The sequence below is a fragment of the Oryctolagus cuniculus genome, chromosome 17, assembly GCF_964237555.1.
Source record: "Oryctolagus cuniculus chromosome 17, mOryCun1.1, whole genome shotgun sequence".
Classification (NCBI taxonomy): Eukaryota; Metazoa; Chordata; class Mammalia; order Lagomorpha; family Leporidae; genus Oryctolagus; species Oryctolagus cuniculus.
Window position 1 is genome coordinate 33,132,597 of NC_091448.1, and position 25,484 is coordinate 33,158,080.

General features: G+C 57.4%; 1 protein-coding gene across 23 annotated transcripts in view; it reads left to right on the forward strand.

Annotated features, from left to right (window-relative positions):
• MSI2 (musashi RNA binding protein 2) overlaps nt 1-25,484 on the forward strand; it is a 397,399-nt gene that overhangs the window by 339,933 nt on the left and 31,982 nt on the right. For 22 of the 23 annotated variants that reach the window (XM_051824830.2, XM_051824832.2, XM_051824831.2 and 19 more), the window contains one exon: nt 8,044-8,118. In XM_051824830.2, the coding sequence (XP_051680790.1) occupies nt 8,044-8,118 (75 nt within the window). Of the gene's footprint in view, nt 1-8,043; nt 8,119-11,301; nt 12,599-25,484 lie in introns of those variants that run through there. The other variant, XM_051824846.2, reaches the window with a different exon arrangement.

The window sequence follows — 25,484 nt, forward strand, 5'->3', positions numbered from 1 at the left end:
AAGCTGGCTCCTAAACTAAATATAAGTACCTGCCATTATTATTTTTAAATGATTTGAAAAAATCAGAATGACTACATGGCTGACCATAAAGAATAACTTACTGGTCTTTATGTTGCATATCAAAAGAAACTCTACCAGAATTAATAGCTTTAAATGTTGAAGTCAAACCTGCAAGAAACAGGGCTCACCTCCTTGCTACGTGCTGGCTTTTGGCTTCTTGGATTTAACATGGGTGTCACAGCCCTCAGATGTAAAGTGGCAGACTTTCCAGGATCCAGGGTTCAGGAAGTGCCCTAGCTCTGCCTTTGCACCCTAGGAAGAATGAGCCAGTTTGCATCTGGGCAGAGAGCTATGGAGTGAAGCCAGCTTGGCTCATGTGCACGGGCACAGCTGTGTTCAACATCCCAAACTCCTAGCACCCAAGCCTGGATCCCTACACACAGGAGCACCCACTGGTTTCCTAATGTGAGCCATGGCAGGAGTGGGGGCAGGAGACATTCACTAGGCAATGGTCTCTGAGCACTGGCTGCCTGCCCAGCCCAGGCAGGACCGGCCCCATGTGACAGCTCATCACGCCGATACTTAATTGATCACAGTAGCGCTGCAGGGGCTCTTAGGAGCATGGGGAAGCAGGGCACCCCTCCTGGTGGAAGTTCATTTCATCAGGAAGGAGAAGGTTGTGCAAGCCAGGAGCCTTCCATTCACAAGGAGCAGCCTCGGGAAGGGACAGTCTAATCATGGGAGGCCAAGAGGCTCCAAGGCTGGCTGGGCAGCCAGTGGCCCCCTTCTGAAAGCACCTGCTGAGGTGACAGGGGATGTGCGTGGTCCCTGGGCTTCTGCAGCTGCCACCTGCCTGTCTCCTGCTTACTGGGAGATGGAGATGGGATGCGGTCCAGGTGCTTACTCGTCTGCCTGATACTTCCCAGTCCTCCAGCACTCCTGGCTGTGACTTCCTGGGCCATGGCAAAGAAGTGATTGTTAGTTAAAAATATCGTAGTTCATCCTTGAGTTATACCAGCCCCACCCCTGCCCCACTGCTTAAGGCTTTTGCCTACAGTAACTCTGGTTGAGACAGAGACCCCATCCAGTCCACCCCTAGGATGAACAGGTCTTCCCTCTCCCCCAAAAGAAGAAAGAGAGTGCTTTGGATGGAATTGATGGTGCCAGCCCTGGCTACAGCAGGCCTTCAGCAAGGGAGGGCAGGGTCCAGGGAAGAGAGCTCAGGACTTCAGCTGTGTGGCTTGGGGCAGGTAGCTTAGCCTCTCTGTTCTTCCTTGACCCCATCCATGGCGTAATGATCTCGCTTCGTGGAGTTGTTGGAGGATAAATGGAAACATGTGTTGTCTGGAAGATGCTGTCTTTTGTCAGATCTAGGATGCAATGGCTACTAAGACACAGTCTTGGTGTGCCATTCAGAAAGGACAAGATGTGCTGTGAATTATGTTGTAGGAAGCTCCCTCATCACATTGACTGGAGATAAGTCCCACTTTCAGAAATGCTCAAGTGAGGAAAAGTGTGTGACGTGAATCAACAAGATCCAGTAATGGGAGCAACAGCAAAGCAGGCTCCCTGGGCAGATCATCCACCGTGTAGGTGTCCGACACCCTACCACTGCCCCTGGCCGAGAACCTGGGTAGACCCATGAATGAGACCCGTGCTGTGGCCTAGGCAGCCCCTCCTGCATTCAGGGCCCTTGGATCATCCTTGAGTTGTGGCCACCCACAAAGATCCGTATGCTGGGCTCCAGGCCACATCTGCCCCAAGCCCTCCCGGATTCCCCAGCCTCTACGGGATCCAGGTGGCTGCTGAGCTTGGTCTCCACAGAGGTCCCAAGGGTGTCCCCAGCCACAGGCCAGCTCAGCCTAAGCAAAAGAGAGGAGTCAGGCCTAGAGCACTCAGGGAATGGAGTCATGGGCTCAAGGTCTGGGTGTCTGTTGTCCCCCAGCCAGGCCTCCATCCCCTGCGAGCCTTCCCCGGTGCACTCCCGTGAGCTCCCTGGCTGCCATCGTTTTGCCCATTGGCACAGCCGGGCACGGGGGCCTGTGGAATCTCTGGGCTAGGACACCACCATGTGGCATGCTGTGACTGAAGCCCTTGGCTCCATCATCTGATTCTACTTCCCTCTCGTTAGTGGGCCTCTTCCCTCCAAAGTGGCCATGTGGCACTGGCAGAGCCTTAGTCCTCTGGTGAGATGACCTGACATCAGTCCTGGGACCACTGCCATTGTCGCCAATGATAATTTGGCTGATGAACTTGGCTCCAGTAGAAAAACATTTTTTAGCAGTGTATTAATGAATGAAATAAGGTTTCAGTGGTTAAATTTTTATTGCTGAAAGAGCAGAAAATTAGTAGCACTTCTAGGGATTTTTTTTTTTTAATTCAGACCATAAACCATTAAAATGTTAATATTCGTTCACCAAGTATTTGCTGAGTACTTACTAAGGGGCAGGTGTTGTCCTACACTCCAAGGATGCGGCAGAGAGCAGGCCCTCTGCTCTCGGAGCTGTCACTCCAGCAAGGGGTCTGAGACAGTCCACAGGGTGCACCGGAAGGGACGTTGGGCACCTTGGAGCTAATTTCTAAGCATCCTGTAAGATTTCCTACGTACTTTCGGAGGGCTCATCAAAGGAAGCTGCTGAGTGTCTAGTTGCCAAGTTGCTCTGTTTTGATCTCTCTGGATATGGCTGCAAATATCCCTGGGGAAAACCTACACCTGTTTTGATCCTAGCTTTCCCAGTCTTTGCTAGGATCATAGAAGAATCAGTCCAATGGGAATTCCTTAAGGAAGCAGGAGAGAAGATGAGGGTTTATCCTGAAACTAGGTCTCCTCCCTTTGACCCAGACAAAACCCAAATCAACTGAAACCCTTACAGCAGGTGTTTTTGTAGCTTCGTGGGGTTCATTGCCTTGCCACGTGGGAGCCAAGAATCTACCCTGTCCAGCTGCCTGCAGTAGAATCTGTAGTTTTGCTTTATGAAGGCAGACTTCATAAAAGCAAACGCATGATGATCGTTGATATATTTGATTGCCGTGAGCTCTCTCTGCCCTCCGCCACATTGCCCCAAGCCTTTACCCCTGCTGGCCTCATGGGCTCATGCTGCTTATTTAACACCATGGTGGAGAAACGGCACACTGCTACGGCCTTGCAGGAGCACTTCACACTGGCGGGCCAGGAAATGAGAGGTTCTGACCAGTTGAGGCACTGGAGCCAAGAGCATTCTTATTTTTTCTTTCTTTCTTTTTTTTATTTTTCTTTTTTATTTCTTTGAAAGGCAGTGACAGAGAGAAAAAGGTCTTCCATCTGCTGGTTCACTCCCCAGATGGCTGCAGTGGCTAAGGCTGGGCCAGGCCAACACCAGCAGCCAGATTGGGCTCAGCTTGGGCCATCCTCCGCTGTTTTCCCAGGCCATTAGCAGTGAGCTGGATCGGAAGTAGAGCAGATGGGACTCAAACTGGCAGCCACGCGGGATGCCGGCACTGCAGGCAGCAGCGTAACCCACTACGCCACAGCACCAGCCCCCAAAAGCATTCTTAACTGTGCTCTCCTGAGAAGCCCCCATGAAATCCTGACCCAGCAGTCCTCAGCTTTAATCCCCTCTGAAATGAAAGTTAAAAAAAATTAAAGATTTAAAAATGAAGCCAGTCCTTGTTGAGAAGACCTGTGAGAAGAACGGGCTGGCTGGCACTAACAGACCAGAAGGAGGTGGAGTGGATCTTAGAACCGTGCCTCTAGAGACACGTTTTTCATTGCCCATGAGGTCTGTCCTTCCCAACAGTGCTGCTTGGGGTGTTCCCAGGGAAGGCCTCACTGGCTTGGCTGTTTCCTGGTGACCAGAGAAGACTCGGAATTCCAATCTTCATTGTCACTCAGGGCAGCAAGGCCACCGAACTGCAGGGGTGAGAGAGCCCTGCGTGCACCTGTTCGTGTGGTTGCCCCGGCCGCATTGCACGCCAGCTGGTAAGCACTGCACCCACGGCTTACACCACTGAGGAACCCAGATTCTCCTTGGAGCTCACTGTCATTCAGTTTAAATTGGACAGCACAGTCTGGAGGGGAGCCCTGAAGCTCAGGCTGGTCCTGGGGGCAGGCGCCTTTGTAGACTTCGGCCTGTGTGTCCTTCCCAGGAAGAGCTCTTGGGCTTGGTGTTTTGTCTGTTTGCAGAAGGCGTGGAGCTGACGCGGAGCCCCAGGCAACGCTCTGCATGTCACAGAGCAGCTGTGTCACACGCTGGCGGCTCCCTGGGTAAACAGCCCTTCTCTCTTGTCTCTTTCAAGTCAGGGGCCTGGTGGGAGCAGTTTTCCGTGACTCTGAGTGGCTGCGTCACAGGCCCTGAGGGAGGATGAGTCACGGACCTGTCTCCAATGCAGACATCTCAAGGGCTGGAGCAAAGACCCAGAACCTCAATTCTGAGAACCCCACCAGCATCCCCAGAATGGGGCCCAGAAAGAGCTCACTGGCAGACCCAGATTCTGATGACGGTGTCTGAAGTTTGCTCCCACGATAGAAGAACCAGGTCTGTGAGGAAGGGGCCCTGCCAGGCAAAAGCTAGATTCTTTTTTTTTCAGTTTAGTGACAAGAGATAATTACTGTGGGATTGATCAGGCATCCAGAGTACTGGAGCAAAGAAATTGTGCAGTGGCCAGCGCAGGAGGGGCCCAGCTGCTAGTGGAAGCGGTGGCCGGGTCACCCCAGCGTAACGTGGCGTGATGGAGCGTCCACGTGGGTCTGCTGTAATGCGCTATTGATATGCAGCCAGCCAATTTCCCCCGTGTGGCTGGGGCTGCGAGCTGTTGGAGCAGAGCTGGGCTGCATAGCAGCAAATGAAGAGGAAAATTGAAGTAATGTTGTATTATAAATTTATAATTTCATCTGCCTGACCTAGAAGATGTTCTGTGATGGGGAGTGGAGATGAGATCCCCCGCTCTGGCCCGTGCTGCCTTCTCATTTTCCTCATCCAGGAGACATGGATGTCTCCGAGAAGAGTGGGGTGAGGCCCAAAGCCGGGGTGAACTTCATCACACTTTTCTTCCTTGTTGAAGACTCTCAGGTCTGGCTGGAAGGGTACAGTCGTGTCATCCTGGCCGCCTGCGTGCTGGGAGGACTGGCCATTCCGCTGTGCCATGCTGAGGGAGGGGCACACACTTGCTGTCTTATTACTACTAAAATATGTAAGATTCCAGCTCTGGGGCTAGGGGCGAAGGAGCCATTTTCGGCAGTGAAGCCCCTAGGCAGCGGTGATTTGGCCGCTTGTGTATAATCCGTATATCGATATTGTTGAAATAATGGTCTAAGAGATCTAGTGCTGAAAAGGCCTGACTTGAAAGCAGGTGATTAATTTGGAGGTGTATTGAGCCACCCAGCCATGAAGCAAACAGCAAGGAAGGAGCCAGAGCGCATGTGGCCCTTGAAGATGTCCGGGTCCCAGGCGCTGTTTGCTCCCCTTCCACTCCTCTCCCCATGAGGGACCTGCACCCAGCGTCCCCCTGGGCTCTTCAGTTCTCAGTTGGTGCAGAGCTGCTGAGTAATTCTGTCTTGCCTGGGCAACCCTCTCCAGAGAGATCGCCCGTCTGGGCAATGGAGCCGGTGTCGGGCCCTGTTGAAGTTGACAGGGCAGCTGGCAGGGCTTTCACTGTGACTGCGGACTTGGGAAGGCTCTGGCTGAACCAGGGAGAGGAGCGCCAGCTGGTCTCTGGGGAATCTGGGAAATCCCTGCTTGGAGGGTCCTGCAAGACTTCCACGGGCAGAGAGACACAGCTCCGAGAGAACAGGGAAGACCCCTGTCTTAGATCAGGTCAATGGGAGCAAAGCCCCATAGACTTGGGTGGTTTACAGTGCTGGAGGCCGGGAAGGCCAAGAGGAAGCACTGGCAGATCTGCAGCTGACGGGGGCCTGCGTCCGTATGGGGGATGCCCTCTCACTTGTGTCCTTAGGTTTCGGATGAGGCGAGAGTCTCTCTGTGGCCCCTGTTTCAAAGAGCATTCACTCTCCTGACCCAATCACCTCCCAAAGACCCTGCCTCCTAGCACCATCAGGTTGGGGGGTGAGGATTTCAGCACAGGAATTCCAAGAGGGCACCAGCATTGCAACCGTAACAACAGCCATAACATGGGCATGATCTCAGGCCAGAGACAGCCCTGGCACCGAAATCTCCTGACCTCCAGACAAGTGCACTTCGGGTGTGATGGCAGGCCCATCAGCATCCAGGAGGCAATGCCAGCATCCAGGAGAAAGTGAGGAATGGGGGGGCCCATCTCTGCACTGCTGAGGCACAGCAGCTCCGAGTGGGCAGCGGGAAGACAAGCCAAGTCTGACTCACGATGCCTGGGCACAAACGAGGTGGGAATTGGCGATCCCTTCCTCACATCCTCACTTGCATGGCCAGCGAGCACGTGCTGTGATGTGAGAGGACCCGCCCGCTGGGAGGTGGATGCTGAGAACCTGGCAGGTGTTTGTAGGGAAGTGCAGAGGCAGGTGTGGGAAGAGGTCACTGCTGGCCTCATCACTGGGGAGCCTGGAGCCGGCCGTAAATCCACCCACAGAAGGAACTTCCTGCCAGCATTTTGGTGGTAAACAGCAGAAGCAGCACTGACAGCTGTGAACGCGGAGGAAATCATCAGAAGGAACTTGGCCAGGGCACAGAATTGTCGGGAAGCCTGGAAAACAGGAAGCGGCCAGGTGGGCCGAGCCACAGCCCCCACCAGAGACAGCCCGGAGGCGACCTGGACAGGGGCCACTGTCACCACCCCCTGGGTGCTGGATCCTGCTGCTGGGGCCAGAATGGACACTGAGCCACAGCCTCCTCCCTGCCCCACTAAACCAGAGGCAGATCCCCAGGGAGGCTTCTGGTGGCCCTACCCCGGTGTCCTGCCTGCCACACTCTGGAGGTGCAGGAGAGAGGCCGGCGCAGCTTCCATGTTGGGGCAGGCCTCTCCCCAAGGTTCACGCCTAGGGAGGGAGGTCAGGTGCAAAATGCGAAAACAGCCACACGTTGGCCCCTCACCGGTCAGAGCCAAGGCCATGTGCGTGGTGGCAACAGGGTGGCCTGTGGTGGTCTGTAAGGCATGAGTGTACCTTGGCGTCCATACCTAGTGTAGAATGAGGCAAAGTGAGCCCACAGAGGTAGGAGAGAGGAGACCACGGGTCTCCTGAGGCCAAGAAGGCCACGCTGGCCTCTCTTGTAGTCAGAATCGGAGGCAAGGATGTGATGAGTGAGGTCTGAGTGGGCGCAGTGACTCGCTGAGATCCGGAGGGACAGTTCACTGGGCGTTAACAACAGATCGGGGGCTGTCACACCAAGACTCGCCAGCACGGCTTCCTGTTGGCCCTGCACCGGGCTGTGGCGGTTTCCACGGCACTCCCTGGTTATCTGCTGAGATGGACCCGGAAGCAGGTGCAGGCCCTGAAATGCATGTAGGAAAAGCGCCCCCAGGCCTCTGAGTGTGGGCCACGCTCCATGTGCATAATTTAGCACAGGCAGCCCCTCACCAGTCCCCAGGGGTCTCTCAAAGCTCTCGGCATCTCCGCAGAATGTCTGTGCTGCGTCCCCGGGCTGTCGCTCGTTAGGCCTGGCATTCCCAGAGGCGCAAGGTCAGCCCTGAGTCTGGCCACTCATCTGCCGCCCCCAAGTGCCCATCTGCAGGGCGCTGGCCCTGTTGCCCACTGCCGAGGGAGGAGGCATGTCGAGGACTTTAATCTCTACTGTCAACAGCTGTAAGGTAGAATACACTCAGGTAAGCTCTCCAAATGTCAGAGCCAGGCATGGCCTCGTGGTCGGTGCTAATGCGTGGCATTTACTCTGCAGGTTCAAGAAAGTGCATGGACTTCGGCGGGGCGGGGGTCTGGCTGCCCAAATACAGGTTGATTGCCAGCAGGCTGCAAGCAGCACCCCCGGCCGCCCAAGGCTCTGGGTAAAGACCCTCCCAGGAGACGAGTGCTTTTGTGAAGGAAAAGCCCTGCGGCTGTGCCTCCCTGTCACCTGCCCTGGCAGGGCACCCAGGCCTGGGACGGCGGCACTGATGGAGCTCTGTCTTTCTGTGTTCAAGGCTACCCCAACTTTGTGGCAACCTATGGCCGCGGCTACCCCGGATTCGCTCCTAGCTACGGCTATCAGTTCCCAGGTGAGTGGCCGGTTCTCCCGGTGCTGGGGAAACCTGGGAGGTGGGCTGCACTGGGAGGGTGGGGGGATATGGAATGACCCCAGAAAGGAATGCAGCTCACTCTGATGCCTCACTTATGAGATGACTCGAATGTGCTAGCTTTCAAGTCCACTCAAGTCCACGGTCAGGATGCAGCTCATTTCTGATGCAGTGAAGTTCGTGAGAGTGGCGGCTTTTAATGAGAGAGGGAAAGAATGAAGAATGGAGGCAGGAGGCCCCCGCTGCTCACCCTCTTTTCCTGAATCCTGCTGGGGACTGAGTTCTAGGCCCAGGGTTCTCTTCCCCCCTCGCCCACCCCACTGCGTGCCTGCTGCCTGTGGCCTCGCTGACCTCCCCGCCTTCCTGTCCTCCCTTCCTCTCCGTCCTCCCCTCCTTTCCTTCTCCAGCCGGCTTTGCTGCCCGTGTGCTGTGTGCTGGTGTTGTGCTGCTGGCGTTGGGAGGCTGTCCAGTCCGGGCGGGGCTGTTTTCCCTTTCCCTCTGTGTGTGCATCGGAAGCTGGCGGCAGAACCCACCGCGATGCCCACTCGCTGAGGCTGCTGCCACTCCAAGGCAGTTGGCAGGCCCGAGAGCAGGACGGATGGGTGTGGGCTCAGAGGGCTGGGTGCTAAGGGAAGCCATGTTTGAGGAGAGGCCACTGGGGAGCTGGACGTCAGTGGGGGTGGACCGTGAGGCTTCTGGGGAAGGCGTTAGGAGCAGAACCTGTGCTCTGCCGGCTGCCTGCTGGGGGAGGGAGGGGCTTTGTCGCCGACCCGGGAGAGGGGAACTGGGGTTGGGCTTCAGGCAGAGTTTCCCGCCGTTGTCATCTTGTCCAGACTTGGCCTGGGAGCATCATAGGTGTGATCTGGTGCTGTGAGGCTGCTGAGCCAGAGAAGGGAGTGCTTGGCTTGGCCTTGGCCTCAGCCCGAGCTCTGGGACCAAGAAAATATTTGGGACACTGAGAGCCGTGCCCTGTGCTGAAGAGCTCCCTTGACCCGCTCTGGGAGCCCAAACTCTTGTCCTGGCTCCAACACCAGGTGGCCCAGAGGCTGGGGCAGGTCACCTGCCTTCTCTGGGCCTTGCTGTCTCTTCTGTAGATGGGGGCTGAGGTCTCTCCAGTTGTGTGGGTCACAGGACAGGGGTTGCAAGCTAGAGGCTCCCATAAGAGTGTCCCTTAGGACAGGAATGGTTTCTCAACTGGAAGGGGCCCCAGCAAGATCCCTGCGCTGCACTTGGGGAGCCTGCAGCATGGGGCTGTGTGCAGGCCGGCACTGTCCTGAGGTCTTCCCCACCTGTCCACACGACCCCAGGGCACACAGGTAGGAAACCATCTGCAGGGAGTCACGGCCAGTAAGAGGCAGCAGTCCCGGTGGCAGCCACCACACTCGCCATCACCTGGTGTCCATTTAGCCACTAAATGAGATTTAAAGTAATTAAATGGAAAGGAAAGTGCAGTTCTGAGCCGTATTAGCCCAGTGCTTTCCAACCACTTGTTAGCCACACGTGTGGCCCTCAGCGTGCTGCTTGTCCCAGAAGGGCAGAGGTGAGGGATCTCAATGTGGGTCAGTTCAGGGTGCGACATGGAAGGTGCCCTGCTCCGGCCTCTGTCTCACCTGAGAGCCTGCCCTTGGGGCGTCCCCCGAGAGCCAACTCAGAAAACACCGGGTAGAGCTCTGTGGCCACGCCCTGGCTCCCACAGCCGTGCAAGAATGGCCCAGCCGAGACTTTGCAGAGTGGAATGGGGTCCCCCAGATGGCCAGCCCTTCACCAAAAGCCAGGGCTTCGGGAGCTGGGGGTTGGCAGTGCGCTGGGTGTGAACGGGACAGAACGCAGGCATTGCAGCGTTCTGGGAGCAGCTCCCTGGCACAGGGGAGTCAGCGGTTCTGTTCTCTCGACCAGCAGACTGCCCAGTGCCCGTCCTCCCCGTTCACTCCCTGGACACCTCTGGTTTCTCTTAACCCATGGCCAGAAAGGGGCCACCAGAGGCCTTGAGAGTCCAGCCACGTGCTCTCAAGGAGGGTAGAGTGCTAGTGACCCCAGGTACCCCTGGGGCTGGACCTAGCTGCCCAGCCCCCTCAGTGGGGAGCCAGGCTGGTAGCGGAGTTCGTCTTGCTCCTGACCTCAGCCCTAGAGAAGCTGGGCCAAGCACAGCCTTGGCTCCATCGCCTGCCCCAGTGCCCCCAAGCACCTCTGAAGCTGAGCAGGCCCCTGTTCCAGCCAAGAGCTCAGGGAGGGCTGCTCCCTGTAGAACCCTCTAGAACTTGGCCCCTCCTTGGCCTGAGGGGCAGAGCAGCTGGGGATTGCTTGCATCATCTCTTGCCTCGTGCCAGTGAGGAGTGAGGGTCCCACCAGACCTGCCAAGCACAGAGCGAGGCTCGGAGCTGGGATCACTTGACCACCCCTCCTACCCAACCCTGGCCCCCTGTCAGGTTGCTTGCATGACCCCTCCCCCTGGCTGGGGATCCTGTGACTTGGGGAAGTCAGCACAGCCGTCTCATCACCACCACCCTGTCCTGATGTTATTTTCTTTGTGGTCTCCCCATGCAGGTTCCTCAGCATTTACCCACTTCCCACCCCGGCCCCTCCCAGCCCCGGGCTGAGGCCCTCCTCACAAGGCTGAGAACAATGCCCACCCAAGTCCTTGGGAGAGGCCTAGACTCTCCACACTGTCCGTGTTCATTCTGCAGCCACACAGCCTGCGTCCTGCAGGGGACGACAGTCCCGGTCTCCTGACAGGGAGGCCTCCTCCTCGCCTGTACACCCCGATTGGCACAGGGTCTAGATGTCACTGTCAGTGGAGCATCTTAGCCCTGTGATGGGGGCCACGGCAGGCCCTCCTTAGCTATGGTCGGTGCGCAGCATGCTGGCCCCTGCCCACCTTCGTGGTTCTCTGAGAATACATGGGATGTTCCGGGAGAGGAGGCCACACCCCTTTGGGTAATATTAACAGTGGGCATTGGGTCTTTGCAGAAAGCCTGGGCAGTGCCAGCTTTGGGAAACCTCCCCCTTCCCGAGCCCAGGCGCCTGCCCGGACCCAGGCCTGGGGTCGGCCGTCAGTCTTGAGTCATGAAGATGGTGGTCTGTGGTCTGCTCTGCTTCCTATCCCCTGCCCCTGGGCTTCCCATTTCAGGTTAATCTGTTAATTTCTGTTCTTATTTCACTTTGCAGACTATTTGCCGATTTCACAAGACTTAATTTTTATCAACTAGCTCTTAAGAGAGGCATAACAAATGGGGCTTGCTACCATTTCTAGAGAGAGGATGCAGGCCTGGCCCAGCCTGGGCCACCCCAGCTGCTGTGCCCACTGAGACTGTTCTAGCTGCCCATGTGAATGGATGCTTTTCACCCCCTCATGTTTAATCCCTGGCAGGCTCACTGCCCCGCCCCGTTGTTTTCTAAGTTCCATTCTCCATCGCCTTCCCACGTTGCGTCTCGTGTGCATTGTGGCCGCCTCCTCCCACCACTTCCCCAGAACTTCTCACAAGCTCTGGAGCCTCTTCAGGGAGACGGTGTCAAGTTTCTGTAAATAGTGACCAGTGGGGCACTTCTGGAGGTGAGCTTTTCAGTGCCAGCGGCCTAGAGACTTGCAGCTGTGTGACCTGGAGCCCGTATGTCCTGTGGTGGACACTAGCAAAAGCGAACACACACACACAGACTCTTCTCGAAGGACGTGGAAAACCTAGTTTGCAAGAGCAGCCGTCTAAAGGTGATCTGATTGTCACTGGGGCCTCTCGGTGGCTGTTGCCGTGAACGTGTGCAGAGTCACCCAGGCACTGCCACCTGCCAGGCACATGGGCACAGGTCCACACGGACCCCTCCTTCCCCAGCCTTACCTCCCGCACATTCTGAGCAGAGAGCCCTCCCTGTTCAGGCCTCTTGCCAAGGCTGGCACCGCTGACAGTTGCCTCCAAAAGGCTCTTTGCCCGTGTTCCTGACCCGCTCTGCTTTGCTGTTTGACATCCCCCCACCCCCACCCCGCTCTCTTGTGTTAATGGCTGCGGCTCAGTGGGACCTCGAGAGTCACGCCTTTGTCTGTGCTCATGGTTTGTGCTCATGGTTTGTGACCAGCGTGGCCCCTGAACGTAGGCGACGCGAGCGAGCCCACGGTCCAATGTCCGTGTCCTCGCCGCCCAGTGTGCACACTTTGACTCATCTCATTAAAGACGCTCAATGTAATAAGTGCTTAGTTTCCTTTTATTTCCCTGTAGGCAATTTCATGAACACTTCTTTTTTTTATTCAGAATAACAAAAATCTGTGTGGCCTTTGTCCCGAGCCTCTTCTGTCTTGGTTTGCTATGAGTTGCTTTGCTTTGGTGAACTTGCCCTGGTGCGCTTGCCTCACAGATGCCTTAGCCGTTGTGAATTTCCTCATCTCTGTAAATAGTTCATCTGTGCTTCTCCCTAATGACGTTTCATTTTTCCCCCTGTAAGCAACCGAGGTAGAAAATAAATTGTTTACCACGGACATGCTGTGTGCTGCCGTCTCTCAGCTGACAGGGTCCTGCTCTTCGCTCCGGGGGAGCTGGATGCACTAAATAACCAGCCCTAGTCACAGCCTCATGCGGTTCCCAAAAGCATGCACGCTCCCCCTGGCTGCTGCCTGCTCCCAGCCCTCCCTGCTTCCTGGAGCCCCCGGGGCTGGCGCGAGGTGCTCTGTCCCCCAGCCGAGCGGCGGGGCGTCTGCCTGCCACGGCTGTGCTCTCGCCCTGGCGCCCCTTCCTCTGCCTGCACTCCCGCCCTCACGTGAAAGCGGCACGGGGGCCTCGGGAGCCCCTCGTTTCTGTGCAGCAGGCGTGTCGGGCGCCCATACCTGCGCTCGTGCGTGTGTGGAGGGGCACGTGGCTTGCTGTCCTGACTCCCTGAAGCAGTGCAGGTTGAAGGAGGCACCTGTGGTGCAATGGAGATGTTGCTGGATGTGAAACCTGAGGACCTCATCTCCAGGGCCCGCTTGGCCATCTGGGAGCCATCATGTGGCCTGGAGCAGGCTGCATGGCCCGCTGAACCCTGGGAATGATGTGGAGTTTTCGTAAAGTGGGCATCAGTGCTCTGGTCAAGCCCTCTCTCCAGAGTGGTTGTCCAGTCCTTGTCACCCACCGTGGACCTGCCCGCTGTCAGACCAGCCTGTCAGAGAAAGGAGTGATGCAGGCTCCCAGTTGAAGCAGAGGGTTGTTGGGACTTCCTGCTGAGCCTCATGCCCCATCCTTTCCCTTCCCGGCCTCCCCACAGGGTGCCTCAGGCCCTGGATTAGGCGTGAGTAAGACTCCTTCAAGGTGCTTGGCCCCATAGAGTGTCGTGGGGCAGGTGCTCCGAGGGGGGAGCTCTGTGCTCCGAGGAGACCAGGGTGGGCCGCTCATTCAGCGTGCCTCTAGAGAAGGTGATGTCAGACTAGATCCTTAAAAAGTCACTTGCGATTAGCTGGGTAATGAGAAGCAAGTGTATCCCAGGCAGAGAAACGACATTCTTAGAAACTGAATCAGGTAGTTTCAAGAAAGAAAGAAAACACAGAAGTTAGTAATCAAACACAAAACAAGAAATGATAGTATAAACAAATGAAGTATTTGTTTATCTCTCCCACATAAAAGAATCCTGCATGTGGCCCCATAATGTTAGGCATCAGGGTTTCTTGGCCTATGCTCTTCAGCATAAGACACCACTTCATAGTATGAGGAGGCTGCTCAAGCACCAGCCATCACATAGGCAGTCCATAAGAATGTACTTCTTCCCTTTAGTAACATTTCTTAGAAGTCAATTGTAACACTCTGCTTGGATACCTTTGGTTAGAACTTAGTCATGTGGCCAGTTTCCGCTACAAGGAAATATCAAAAAAGCCTTATTCCAGAAATGCCTTTGTACCAGACTAAGGAAGAAGGAAAGAACAGACACTAGGGGACACTTGGCCATTTCTGCTGCAGACCCTAGGGAGCAGGCACCACAGGCTTCGGAGGTGTGAGCATTTCAGAGTTGGGGAGCTTGAGGCGAGACAGTGGGGCTGTGCCTCAGGGTTGGGAAATGTGAGTTTATCCCAGAGATGAAGTGTTTTCAGAGGGTTTTAAGTGGAGGATGAGGGGTCAGACTTCCAAAGTGAGCCGAGGGGTATGGAGAGGCGGTGGGGTAGGGTTAGTGAAGAAGCTACAAGGGTGAGTTTTTTGCATCCCTGCCTTATACTCTCTCGGCCCCTTCCTCTCTCCCTGCCTTGGCCTGGCTGGGGATCCTTTGGGGTCTTTGGGCTCTGCCAGAGGTAGCAGGATTAATATGGTTCCAACCACCAAAAAGTGTTTGGGCCAAAGTCTCATCAGCTGACAGTGGCCTCCACTGGGTACTTGGGGCAACCAGGAGAGCCAGGCCAACATCTCATGGCTCAGCACACATGCCTCCCCCCCCCTCCCGGACACTGTATGCTAACAGCAGGGGCAGTGCAGGTTCCCAAATGGGGTGGGGGTACCTTCCCTGGCCATCTCAGTTCTCAGTTGGACTCTGGTTCTGGAAGTGCCAGTCTGTACCCCCACCTCTTCAGCGGTGGAGAACAGGTTTCATGTCAGCTGCGATGTTGACTGGAGTCTGGCTACAGGATGATTTTGAGGCCCATGCATAGCCCAGCACAAAGGAAGGCTATGGTTAAGAGATGCTAAACAGCCGCTGCTGCGTCAGAACTCACAGCTGCCTGCCCTGTGCTTGGTCTCGTGTACGTTGGTCTGACGGTGATCTTTGGTGCCAGTGATTTTGGGTTGCTGTGAAAGACAGCCATTCTGGGTTTCACACGGTGAGGAGGGGCCGCCACGCAGGGCTGCCCTGTTCCCCTGAAGGGGAAGCCAGCACGGCCCATCAGTTGCGGGGGCTGCTGCAGGTAAGCGTAGTGGTCTGTCTGATCCTGAAGGCGGGGCTCAAAGGCGGACGGCCCAGGAGTGGAGGAGGGTGACTGAGGAGGGCAGCCCAGGCGTGGGCAAGGGCTGCCTCCCGCACAGCCCTGCCCCCCACCTGTCCAACGTTCAGGATATGCTGATAGAGACATCCTGCCTGCGAGGGGTCCCTGGGCCACCACAGGGAGCGATTGCAGCCCACCCAAGGGACAGAGAGCCCCTCTGAGCGTTCTACCCTCTCTGGCTTGGTCCTTGGAGGGAAGGAGCCCCCGAGGTCTCGGCAGCCCTGTCGGGAAGAGGGAAGGCAGTCCCGGGGTGCCGCGGTGCAATCACAGGCCCAGGGGCCTAGGAGGGCGCCTCATCTGGGTGCAGACTTCAACCCCACAGCTCTTCCTCCTGTGAAGGTCTGAGGGGCTGTTTCCTCACCCTCCGCCCAGAAACACTCAGCCTGGGAGCCTTCACAGGCTGCCCGGCGGGGCGGGTTCTCAGCCCTGCCCGCGCTGCTGCTTCCCCTTGGGCTCCAGGCTGGAGCGAGCCGGTGAGCAGCAGCTGGCCTCTCAACAGGGAGTCGGGAAACCGGTCCTAAAATGCCGGGACAGGATGGCTGGCTTGCCAGGGCAGTGGCCGTGACCTTGGGCTCACACACCCCAGGGCCCACTGAGTTGCGGCACCATGGGCGGAAGTGCCCCTTTGCAGGGGGGTTCCCTGCCGACACTGCCCATGCATCTGCCTCATCGCCAGCTCCCTAATCCCTGCGGCCCTGTCTCTAGGGATTACCCTCCCCCCGGCCTGGATGATGGCCACAGCCAGGTCTTAACTCGCAGGCCAGTTCCGGGCCTGAGCCAGCCCACCCCTGTACCACCTGTGTCCTTGGGGCTTAGCCTCTCCTTTGAATATTAACAGCAAGCTTAGTGAGGAAAACCTGGCCACTGGCGTAGAAGGTGAAGCACAATTGAGCAGCACAGCCCAGATCCCTGGGCCTGGTGCGAGGCATGGAGCAGGCTGTGTCCCATGCCCGTCCCTCGGGGTGGAGGAGCAGAAGCGGCTGTATTTGCAGATGAGAACAGAGCCGTGTCTAACAGGCACTTGATAAACGCGCAGGGATGCATCGGTGTGGTCTGAGCTGACAGGGGTCACAGGTTCTGCTCTCTGCATAAATACAGGGAATGGGACTGAGGGAGCACTCGGCTCCCGCAGGAAGCCCCGAGCACCTGGGCTCAGGCAGGACGTCAGGCCAGCGCTTGCCCTTGGCTTGCTGGGAGAGGGGAGTCACCTCTGGGCCTTTGTTTGCCCTGTCTGTCAAATGGGAATGCTGCTGGGACCAGGCACAGTCTAGAGCTTCAGGAAAGGTTAGGGTGTGTCCACAGCATGGGGCCTGTACGAGGAGCAAAGCAGCAGCGGGTTCCAGCCAGCACTGGCCAGGAGCGGTCACGGTTTCCATTCCTCACTCTGGGCTGGGAACTCGGTGCCCACCAGATCCTGCCCCCCACCCCTACCCCAGCACTGCTGTCCAAGGCTCCCCCCATACCTCGTTAGGTGCCTGTACCACCAGCCCCACAAAGTCCCCATTAAGTCTGCCAGCAGGAACTTAATCACCTTTCTCCCAGCTTTCAGTTTTCATTTCCATCAGCAGAAGCAAGTGAAAGGCTGCAGCTTAAAAAACAAAACAATGAAAACCCATCAATTACTCCAGGTGTGAAATTCTACTTAGACAGCAGCGCCAGACTGGGCTTAGGCAGCTGCTGTCTTTCCCCAACAGCCAAGGACAAAGCAGGAGGCCAAGGCACGCCCCACCCCCTTCCCTGGAGACCTCCCCGGCTGCACCCGGCCTGCTCTTTGTGCCTCAGTCAGGGCAACAGCGCCCTTCCCACAGCCTGCTGGAGGCAGTCCCGGAGCACAGGGACACCGGGAGCGCCGGTCCAGCCTGGGGGGCCGTCCTGGACAGCCAGATGGGCTCAGTGCTGGTCTAGCCAGTGCGACCACAGAGCTGTGCACAGGGTCCTGAGTGAGCACAGAGGAGGGAGCCTGGAGGGAGGGCAGTCTGGGCTCCATCTGGGCTGCTGCGATGGACCAGCGGGCTCTGGGTGGCTAACACCACGGGGGACATGTCGCTCACAGCTCCTGAGGCTAGGAAGGCCCAGGTCCAGGCTCCAGGAGAGGCCAGCTGGCTCTCTGGGGTCCCTTACAGGCCACTGATCACCTCCCCAATACCCCACCTCCTGATACCATCGCCTTGGGGTGCGAATTGGAGCTTATGGATGTTGGTGGCTGCTGGCGGAGCCACAAGCATCTGGATCCCAGCAGGCACCCTCTGAGCTGGACTGTCAAGTGCAGGTAGAAGCTCGCCAGGCAGGTGTAGAGGCCGCGACAGAGCGCAGACACGGCACTCCTCGTGTGCCTGCCCCCTTTGGTTCCATAGCGGCCATCTGAGCTATGACAGCCTGCTCCTGAGCAGAGACAGCTCAACATTGCTGGTGCCATTTCTCTCCAGACCCAGGGCAGTCCAGGCAGACAGTGAGCGGGCACGTTGATCCCACTCTTCCCATAGAGGGCGTCTATCGACACCCCTGGGCAGGCCCAGTGGCTGTGGTGCTGGCACTGGATTCCTGGCCTAGACAAGCCCACTCTGAGACAGAGAGCTGGGCATAGGCTGCTGTCTCTCCCATGGAGGCCCCGCTGCCCCACTCTGGGCCAGGCAGGTGCTCGGCTGGCCCAGGACACCGTGGGTTTGCAGAGGGGGTCTGGGCCAGCCGTGCTCTTGAGCAGCACCCACACAGGGCCTCTCTGGTCTTTCTTCTACCTCCAGGCCCAGCCCTGAGCATGCTGGGGATTCAGGCAAGGTGGGAACACACATCTTTCCCCTGTCCCTTGCGTGTGTCCACACATCCTCCACGTATCCCTCTTGCTCAGCTTCATACATTGACCACATACCTCACACTCACACCTCCCATCACAGGCCCTGCACTAAGCGCGAGGGACGCGGTGGCGAACGAGGGAGCCCTGCCCCTGTCCTGGCAAGGTGCTTGCCGGGGCCAGAGGAGCTCGCAGGATTTCACCCCACGGAAGGACCAGAAAGGTTCCTCTGGGCCCCCTCCTACAGGAGGCAGGAGCAGCTGCAGGAGGTCTATTGGGGGACCAATACGTTAGGGTGAGAGGGCCGTCGAGAGGATCGGCCTGGCTGACCAGCGCGGGCCCTGGGCTCCGGGATCCACATCCACACCGACAGTGACCTCATCACAGGGTCATGGCCACCCCAGCCAGACCCTCCCTGAGCTGCCAGCAATCTGCCCCACCAGGGGTAGAACTTGTACTTGACAGAAAATGAACGCTTATCACTCACCAGTGAATTATAAATGTTATCTGTTACAGCCCCTTGCAAGTGAATGTCATGTAAATTAATAGGATTTTTAGAATAGGAAGGCACCAGAGGGATTTCTCAGCTCTGCTACTGTTATTACCTTGGGCAATAATAATAAAAATAGAAATAAAAGTTACGACTCCACTTACTCTGCACTGAGCACCTGACGCTGCCGTCTCAGTCTTCATGGCAGCTCGGTGTTTAAGGAGACGTCGTTAGTGGCGTTGGCACGGAGCGCGAAGAGGCCACAGGAAAGTGTGGGAGGTGGGATGTTCTCCACCGTGCTGTTGACCCCCATTGTCCTGTGTCCTTTAACCCCACTAGACCTAGTGCCCCTCATGCATTACGTGGGAGTAGCAGCGTCTTTCTTGTCGGGCGGCACTGGGGAAACCTCATGGCCGTGGCAAACGCTCAGATGGCAGCCGCTGCTGGTACTGTTAGTATAAGGATTCTGTCCCCATTATCAAGGTCAAGCTCGCTGCCAAGGGAGGAAAGTGAGGCGTAGATGAGGTTGATCTATGTCCATCCCCTTTACCAGGGCTGGCATGCAGTGGTGGGACCTACAGGCTGTGCAGATTCGTAGGTATTTCTGTGTTCGCTGGTGAACAGCTGCTTTCTTTGCGTCTCAAAAGCACCCTACCTCCACCAGGGCTTCCCCCCAAGGCCCCCTGACCACCTGCTGGTGCCCAGTACTGCAGAGTTTATCCATGGACATCCTGTCTCAGGAGACTCAAGGGAGGCGCGTTTCCCTCTTTGGGAGAAGGAACTTGAGATCCCCGGTGCTCCTCTGCTCCACTGGGGCCAGGGGCCGAGCTTGGGGGTTCTCAGCACAAAGCCAGGTACTCAGGGCTTGAGCATTTGCTGTCCTGGCCTGCAGAGGGAGCTGTCCGAGGGCTGGGGACCCTTCTGTGCAGCATCCACGTGCAGGCTCGTGTGGATTGCAGCCAGGGAAGGAAGCAGGCTCTGGAAAGAGGCTGCTCACAGAGTTTGGGTTTAAGTGGTTCAGGAGCAGGCCCTGTGGGAGGAAGCAAGCTAGTGACTGCTTCTCGGGCAAACGGGCATTTGAAGTTCCGGGGAAAGGCAGAGGTGGACGGTGAGCACGGTGGTCTGTGCCGACACCCATCGGTGCAGGGGGGGCAAGCGTCTCAGACACAGAAACAGACACTGTGTGAGAAGTGGGGCGGGTGGGTGTGTGCAGGGGCTGGGGGCGTGGAAGGAAGACCCCATCGCCTGCTGAGGCCTCCGTAGAAACCATAGTCTGAAATCTCTTCCCTTTGAAGGTCTCGGTCTCCAAGTGATGGGTGACCACTGTTCTGCAGGGAAGTGGGGTCCCTGGCCTGTCCAGGAGCCATATGCCGCTGGCTCAGGACAGCAGGGGCTAGCTTTGGCATGGACTCCATGTGGCCATTCTCCGTTTGAAGTCCCACTGGAGAGACAGGGGGCAGGGGTGGGGTAAACAGTGCCAATGTGGGGCCAGGTACGGAGCTCTTGGAATGTGCCAGCCTCCTGATGCCGGCCCTCTGGCCAGCACTGCAGGGTAACCTCACCTCGTCCCCAAGGGCCTGCATGGTGGTGCCAAGGGTGAACGAGGCTTGGACTCCCCAGGGCTTCAGGGGCCAAGGATGGACAGGACTTGAGGGGCCTGTGTGTGTCTTGGTCATGCTTCCCAGGACCTAGCTCAGTAACTTTTATTACTGGCTTGAAAAGGTGAGACCTCTGGGGGCCAGGTCAAGATCACAGCCATGGGAAGAAACTGATCGGCCACCCCCATGCTCCTGTCCCTGAGGACAGAATCCTGTGCTTGCTGTCTCCATCTTCATCCAGGTAGTTATAAAGAGACCTTAAAGCAGCCATAGCCCAAGGCCTGGCTGAAGCTAGACGAGTCTGAGGCACAGGCGCCCTGCCTTCTCCATGGCGGAGGGAGCCACAGCCTCTTTTAGCCCAAGGCCCAGCTTCCCCTTTCTGGGGAGTTGGTTTATGTGCAGCCCCCTACCCCCAATCCGGGGCCAGCAACTGGGGAGCTTCAGCTTACAGCAGTGGCTGCCACGCAGTAGGCACTCAGGCCAGGGGCTGTGGATTGGTGTGGAGTAAGGAATCCCGCTGCCAGTGTTGTCAGATGTTTGGGAAGCACGAGGTGCCTGCTGTCCCATGGGAGGGATCCGGTAATTCAGGAGGAAAAAGGGCCCCAGGGGAAGGATGCTGGGCCAACTTGCTGCTTCCTGCCTCCCAAGAGAGTCCAGGCCTGGAACGAACAGTACCTTGGGCAGTGTTCTCAGCTCCAACTGCACATTAGGATTCTCTGGGGAGCTTTTCCAACTTCTATTGTCCAGGCTGCACCCCAGACAGATTCAATCAGGATCTCCAGGGGTAGGGACCAAGCATGAGGGTAATTTTTAAGCTCCCCAGGGGATTCACTGTGCAGCCAGTTTGAGATCATGGCTTCCTGGAAGAGGGGAGGGGAGGTGGGAGGAACAGGCCCGGCACGCCCAGCACACTGGCCCTGTGGGTCTGGTGCACCTGTGAGGGTGGGTGAAGGTCCGAGTACCCTCCGCCGTCCCTTTGCAGCCCTGACTCCACCTCTTGAGCAGTGAGCCAGGCTCAGACTGAGGACAAAGCCCATTCCGGAGCTGCTGCACCCTTCAGCAAGGTGACAGGCAGCAGGTGCACACAGAAGGGGGTACAGTGGCACCAGGCACTCTGTTCTGTTCCCCCAGTGCCTCCATGTCAGAAGGAACCTGCAGACAAACGCCTCCCGCCCCTGGCCTGGCACCCAGGTTCTGAAAGTTTCCTTGGCGTTTCCCAGGAGAGCTCCCTGCCGTCTCTCTTAGGCTTCCAGAAACCTCTCATCCAAGCTGAGGTGCCCTCACAAGTTCTTGTCAAGGGTGGCTACACAGTGCACCTGCCCTTCATTCCCATCGAAGAATCCAAAGGGGTGCTGGTTTTTCAGAAATGGAGTTGGTTGTACTGTTGAAACTTGCTGGGCTGTAATTTTTGAGCCATCATTGTTTTGGGTACTAGCACCACAAGGGCTCTGGCCCCCAGCACCTCTGTCCTCCCTTAGGCAACAGGGACGACCCAGGGGCCAGGCCGGAGCAGCCCACTCATATCCCTCGCCAGCGGGCAGGCCTCACCCCTGCCCTCGCTCTTGGTCCCTTGGACCCCTCCTCTCTGGAAGGCCAGTTGCCAGTTTCTAGGAGACTCATTTTCTTGGTGATGGCCAAGGGCTGAAGGTGAGGCTGCCCCCATGCAGAGCCCCCAGCTGCATGCTCGCTGTGGGAGTCCCCTGGGGGAGATGCTGTTGCCCACTCCCGGACTGTCAGGCTTGCTCCTGCAAAGGTCTGCGTCATTGCGTTCCCATTTTGAATGGCAGGAACTTGGGGTTTGGTGTGGCTTTTGTTTCGAGTGGACACGCACCAGCTTCCTCTGAAGCCGAATTTTACAGCTTAATCACATCAGTGTGTCCCTGGGGTTATCAATTTGACCCTCAGATGTGAACCCCTGAGTCCTCCCATTCCAAAAATGCATGACCTATCTTTTCTCCACCCTCACCCATCTGCAGCCATGGCCCTCTCTTGTCTGCGCAAAAGTCAGCCCTGTGGATTTCCTTTTTTTTTTTTTTTTTTTTGACAGGCAGAGTGGACAGTGAGAGAGAGAGAGAGACAGAGAGAAAGGTCTTCCTTTTGCTGATGGTTCACCCTCCAATGGCCGCCGCGGCCGGCATGCTGCGGCCGGTGCACCACGCTGATCCGAAGGCAGGAGCCAGGTACTTATCCTGGTCTCCCATGGGGTGCAGGGCCCAAGGACTTGGGCCATCCTCCACTGCACTCCCTGGCCACAGCAGAGAGCTGGCCTGGAAGAGGGGCGACCGGGACAGAATCCGGCGCCCCGACCAGGACTAGAACCCGTGTGTCAGCGCTGCAAGGCAGAGGATTAGCCTATTGAACCACGGCGCTGGCGCCCTGTGGATTTCCTTAAAGGGACGTGGCCCTGCCGCCCCAAGCAGGAGCCTCCTGGGCCAGCCAGGATGACAGGTGGCAGTGTTTCCAAACTCTTGGCGGACGTGTTTCCTACATTCTGGGTGACAGTTTCTCCTTTCTGTTGCTTATTTTTGAGTGTTTGGATTCAGCGAAGGAACATTGGGTTTAGCCAAGAACGTCTGAGGTTTCTATAGAAATCGCTGGTGGCGAGAGGGAAGGGGGTGGAGAATGCATTAAGCAAGCACAGCGTAGGAGAAGTGGCGTTGCACAGGGCCCCTTGGGCCTGGGGCTGCCTGTTCCAAGAGACGCTTTTACAGGGCTCCTTCAGCACTGGAGCCGTGAGGTGCTGCTACAGATGTCTCTGCCCTCCTCTTGGTGAGAGGGGCACTCAGGGGGCCGCCGACCCATCCGAGGTCGTAGAAGTAAAGTAGTGATTGAGCCAGAGGCAGACCCCGGGCAGTCCATGCCCCTGCCGTCACTTCTCACACCAAGCAGGGGAGAGGAGTGGAGGGGCAGGCTTGCAGCAGCAGGCAGTATGCCCTAGGAGCGTACTACAACCTGAGAGCCCTGCCCCAGGCTGCCTGCTCTGTGCATCAGGATCGTCCAGAAGGCCCCTGAAACATGCCGGTCTTCCTGAGGCTGCCGGTTGGGCCGGAGCCAGTATGACTGTGCCCTGCTGCTCGGGTGCAGACACCGGATCCACCGCAGTCTTGAGAGAGGCCCTTCCCTCGCACAAGGTGCAGGGGCTGGCAGACTGCGGATGTGCGCTGGGACTTCCCTTTTTCAGCGTTTTAAATGTCTTTAAGCCACAGCTTTTGAACCTTGACCAGACCCTGGGATGTCCTGGGCAGCTTTGAAAGATCCCAACATTCAGGCTGCCCTGCAGACCCAATGGATGGGAAGTGCCCAGGTGGGACCCAGGTGCCTGCATCCGTTAAAGCTCCCAGAGGGGTTCCAGTGAACAGCCAGGGTGGGAATCAGTGCACCAGGCAGAGCGCCCCCTGGCTGCAGCAGCCCTGCCCTGGCCCACTCCCACGGGCATCTGAGTTTGCTGCCGCTTGGTGGAGGATCGTGGGGCGGAGAGGCTGCTGACCCCTACAGTGTGCTACACCCGTGCGGCCTGACGTCATCTGGCTCTCGCTGAATGGGGGGGGGGGGGGGGCGGTGCTGTGGGGTAGATCCTAAATGGGATGTGTGGCTGAGTCCCTGCCCAGCGTGACAGACTGGATGTGCATGAAACAGGCAGAAAACTGGCACCACGTAGATGTGACATCATGCAATTCTCAAAAAAAAAGTGACTTTGACTTTGAGCTTGCAGTAAAGTCTCAGAGCTGTGCAGGTGCAACCAAGTGTCTCGTTCACTGTCAGTGGGATGGCGACGCTCTCCACTTAGAGGAGTCACTGGCCCCAGAGTTGTGTTAGCATCTGCCTCTTAGGCTGGGAGAGCTTGTGCAGGTCACCTTGCCTGCCTCCTTGCAGAGAGGGGAGTTCCTCAGGGCTCAGAGAAGTACACGAGCATCCCCAAGTCGCACAACAAAGAAGAGGGCAGCAGGGCTGCAGGCTGAGCTGTGCCGCCCCATGGGCCTGCCTTCTCCTGCAGGAGCTCCAGGCCTTTGGGTCTGGCCCCCGTTAAATCCCGAAGCTCCTGCAGCAGGTGGTGCTTTGGCTGTGCCTGGACTTCATTTTCTCGTAGCCAGGCATCCTCTTGTTGAATGTGAGGTTTCCAGGCGGGAGGAACACACTGCATTCCTGGTACCCGACTTCCCGAGTAGCCAACCTGGGGCTCCCAGAGGCTCTGAGATCCCCTCCGTCTTGCTGGGTTTCCTCTCAGCATACAGAAGGCCTTAGGTCTGGATGATAGCATCCCAGCTGAACCCAACGCGTGTTCTGATTTTGAGCTATGGGAACATAGCTCCCCAAAACAGACATGATGAAGTTGGGAGGTGAGGAGGGGTTGCAGACTGCTGATGTCAGTGAGGAGGGATCTGGGCCCCTGGCTGTGACCGTGGCTTCCATCCTAGAGAAAGCAGAACTCCCCACATGGGAAGGACCCTGTCCTGCTGACCGGGCTGCTGGCTGGGCAGAGGCCTGGTGGCCACCTCATAGTGACAGCTAACACTCATTTAAGCTAACTCACTGCCAGGCGTTCGTCTGTGCATTTTGCTTATGTTAACTCTGCATTAATATCGTCATCCTCCTTATGGATGGGGACAGCAGGGCACCGAGAGAGTAAGTCATTTGCCCAGAGTGACAGCCAGTGACAGAGCCAGGATGGGTACCCAGGCCAGCTCCAAGTCTGTGTGCTCTCTGCCGCATGTGCTAACCTGGCTCGCAAGGGGTCTGCCGCCCGTCTCATGCATTGCCCCAGAAGCCGTGTGGTGGAGGGGGTCCCCGTTGCACTTCCCCCAGTAGCAGGCATGGCTGTCAGTCATTTTGTACCGTGAGCAGTAAGTAAGGTGCTAGAGTGGCTGTGGGCGCACGGCGCCAGGGAGCTCCACCACAACTTGTCCTCAGCCCTATCGGAAGTCCTGAACCTGGCCAGACCACCTGCCTGATCCCCTGCACTCCTCCCCAGGAGAGCTCTGCCCTGGTTTCCCAGGGAGGCGGCCTGTCCTGGGGACCTGCTGAAAATAGGGCCCGGGGCGGGGGTGGGGTGAGGGATTGGTGAGGCTTCTCTTCCTTGGAGGAGTGTTTTCACCAGGGGCCTCCTATGCAGGGCCTGTCCCAGAGACAGGCTGCACCCCAGTCCTGGCAGCTCCAGGCTCAGGCCACCATGACTGCGCAGCTGCGGCCTGTGGCAGCCCCAGGACACACAGAGTTTCCCTGTATCTGTGCTCAGCCGTCTGCCAATGGGGAACATATCTGGGGTGACAGTGGAGGCTGCACAGCAGGGGCAGTGGCCGTGAGGACAGCGGGATGCTGGTGCAGGCACTCTCCTCCCCTGCTGGGGACATGGGAGGGGGGGCTGGTGTCTCAGAAGGAGGGGCAACGACAGTGTGGGGGTGCTGCTGGCTCTGGCTCTCCCCCTCAGCACCCCTCTCGCCCCTGTGGCCCCAGCTTAGCCTCCGTGTTGTTGTTGATGGTGGAGATGAGCCTGCAGCCCTCAGCAGTGTCAGATGCTCCCTCTCCGGCAGGAACCTTTATCTGAGATTAAGGATA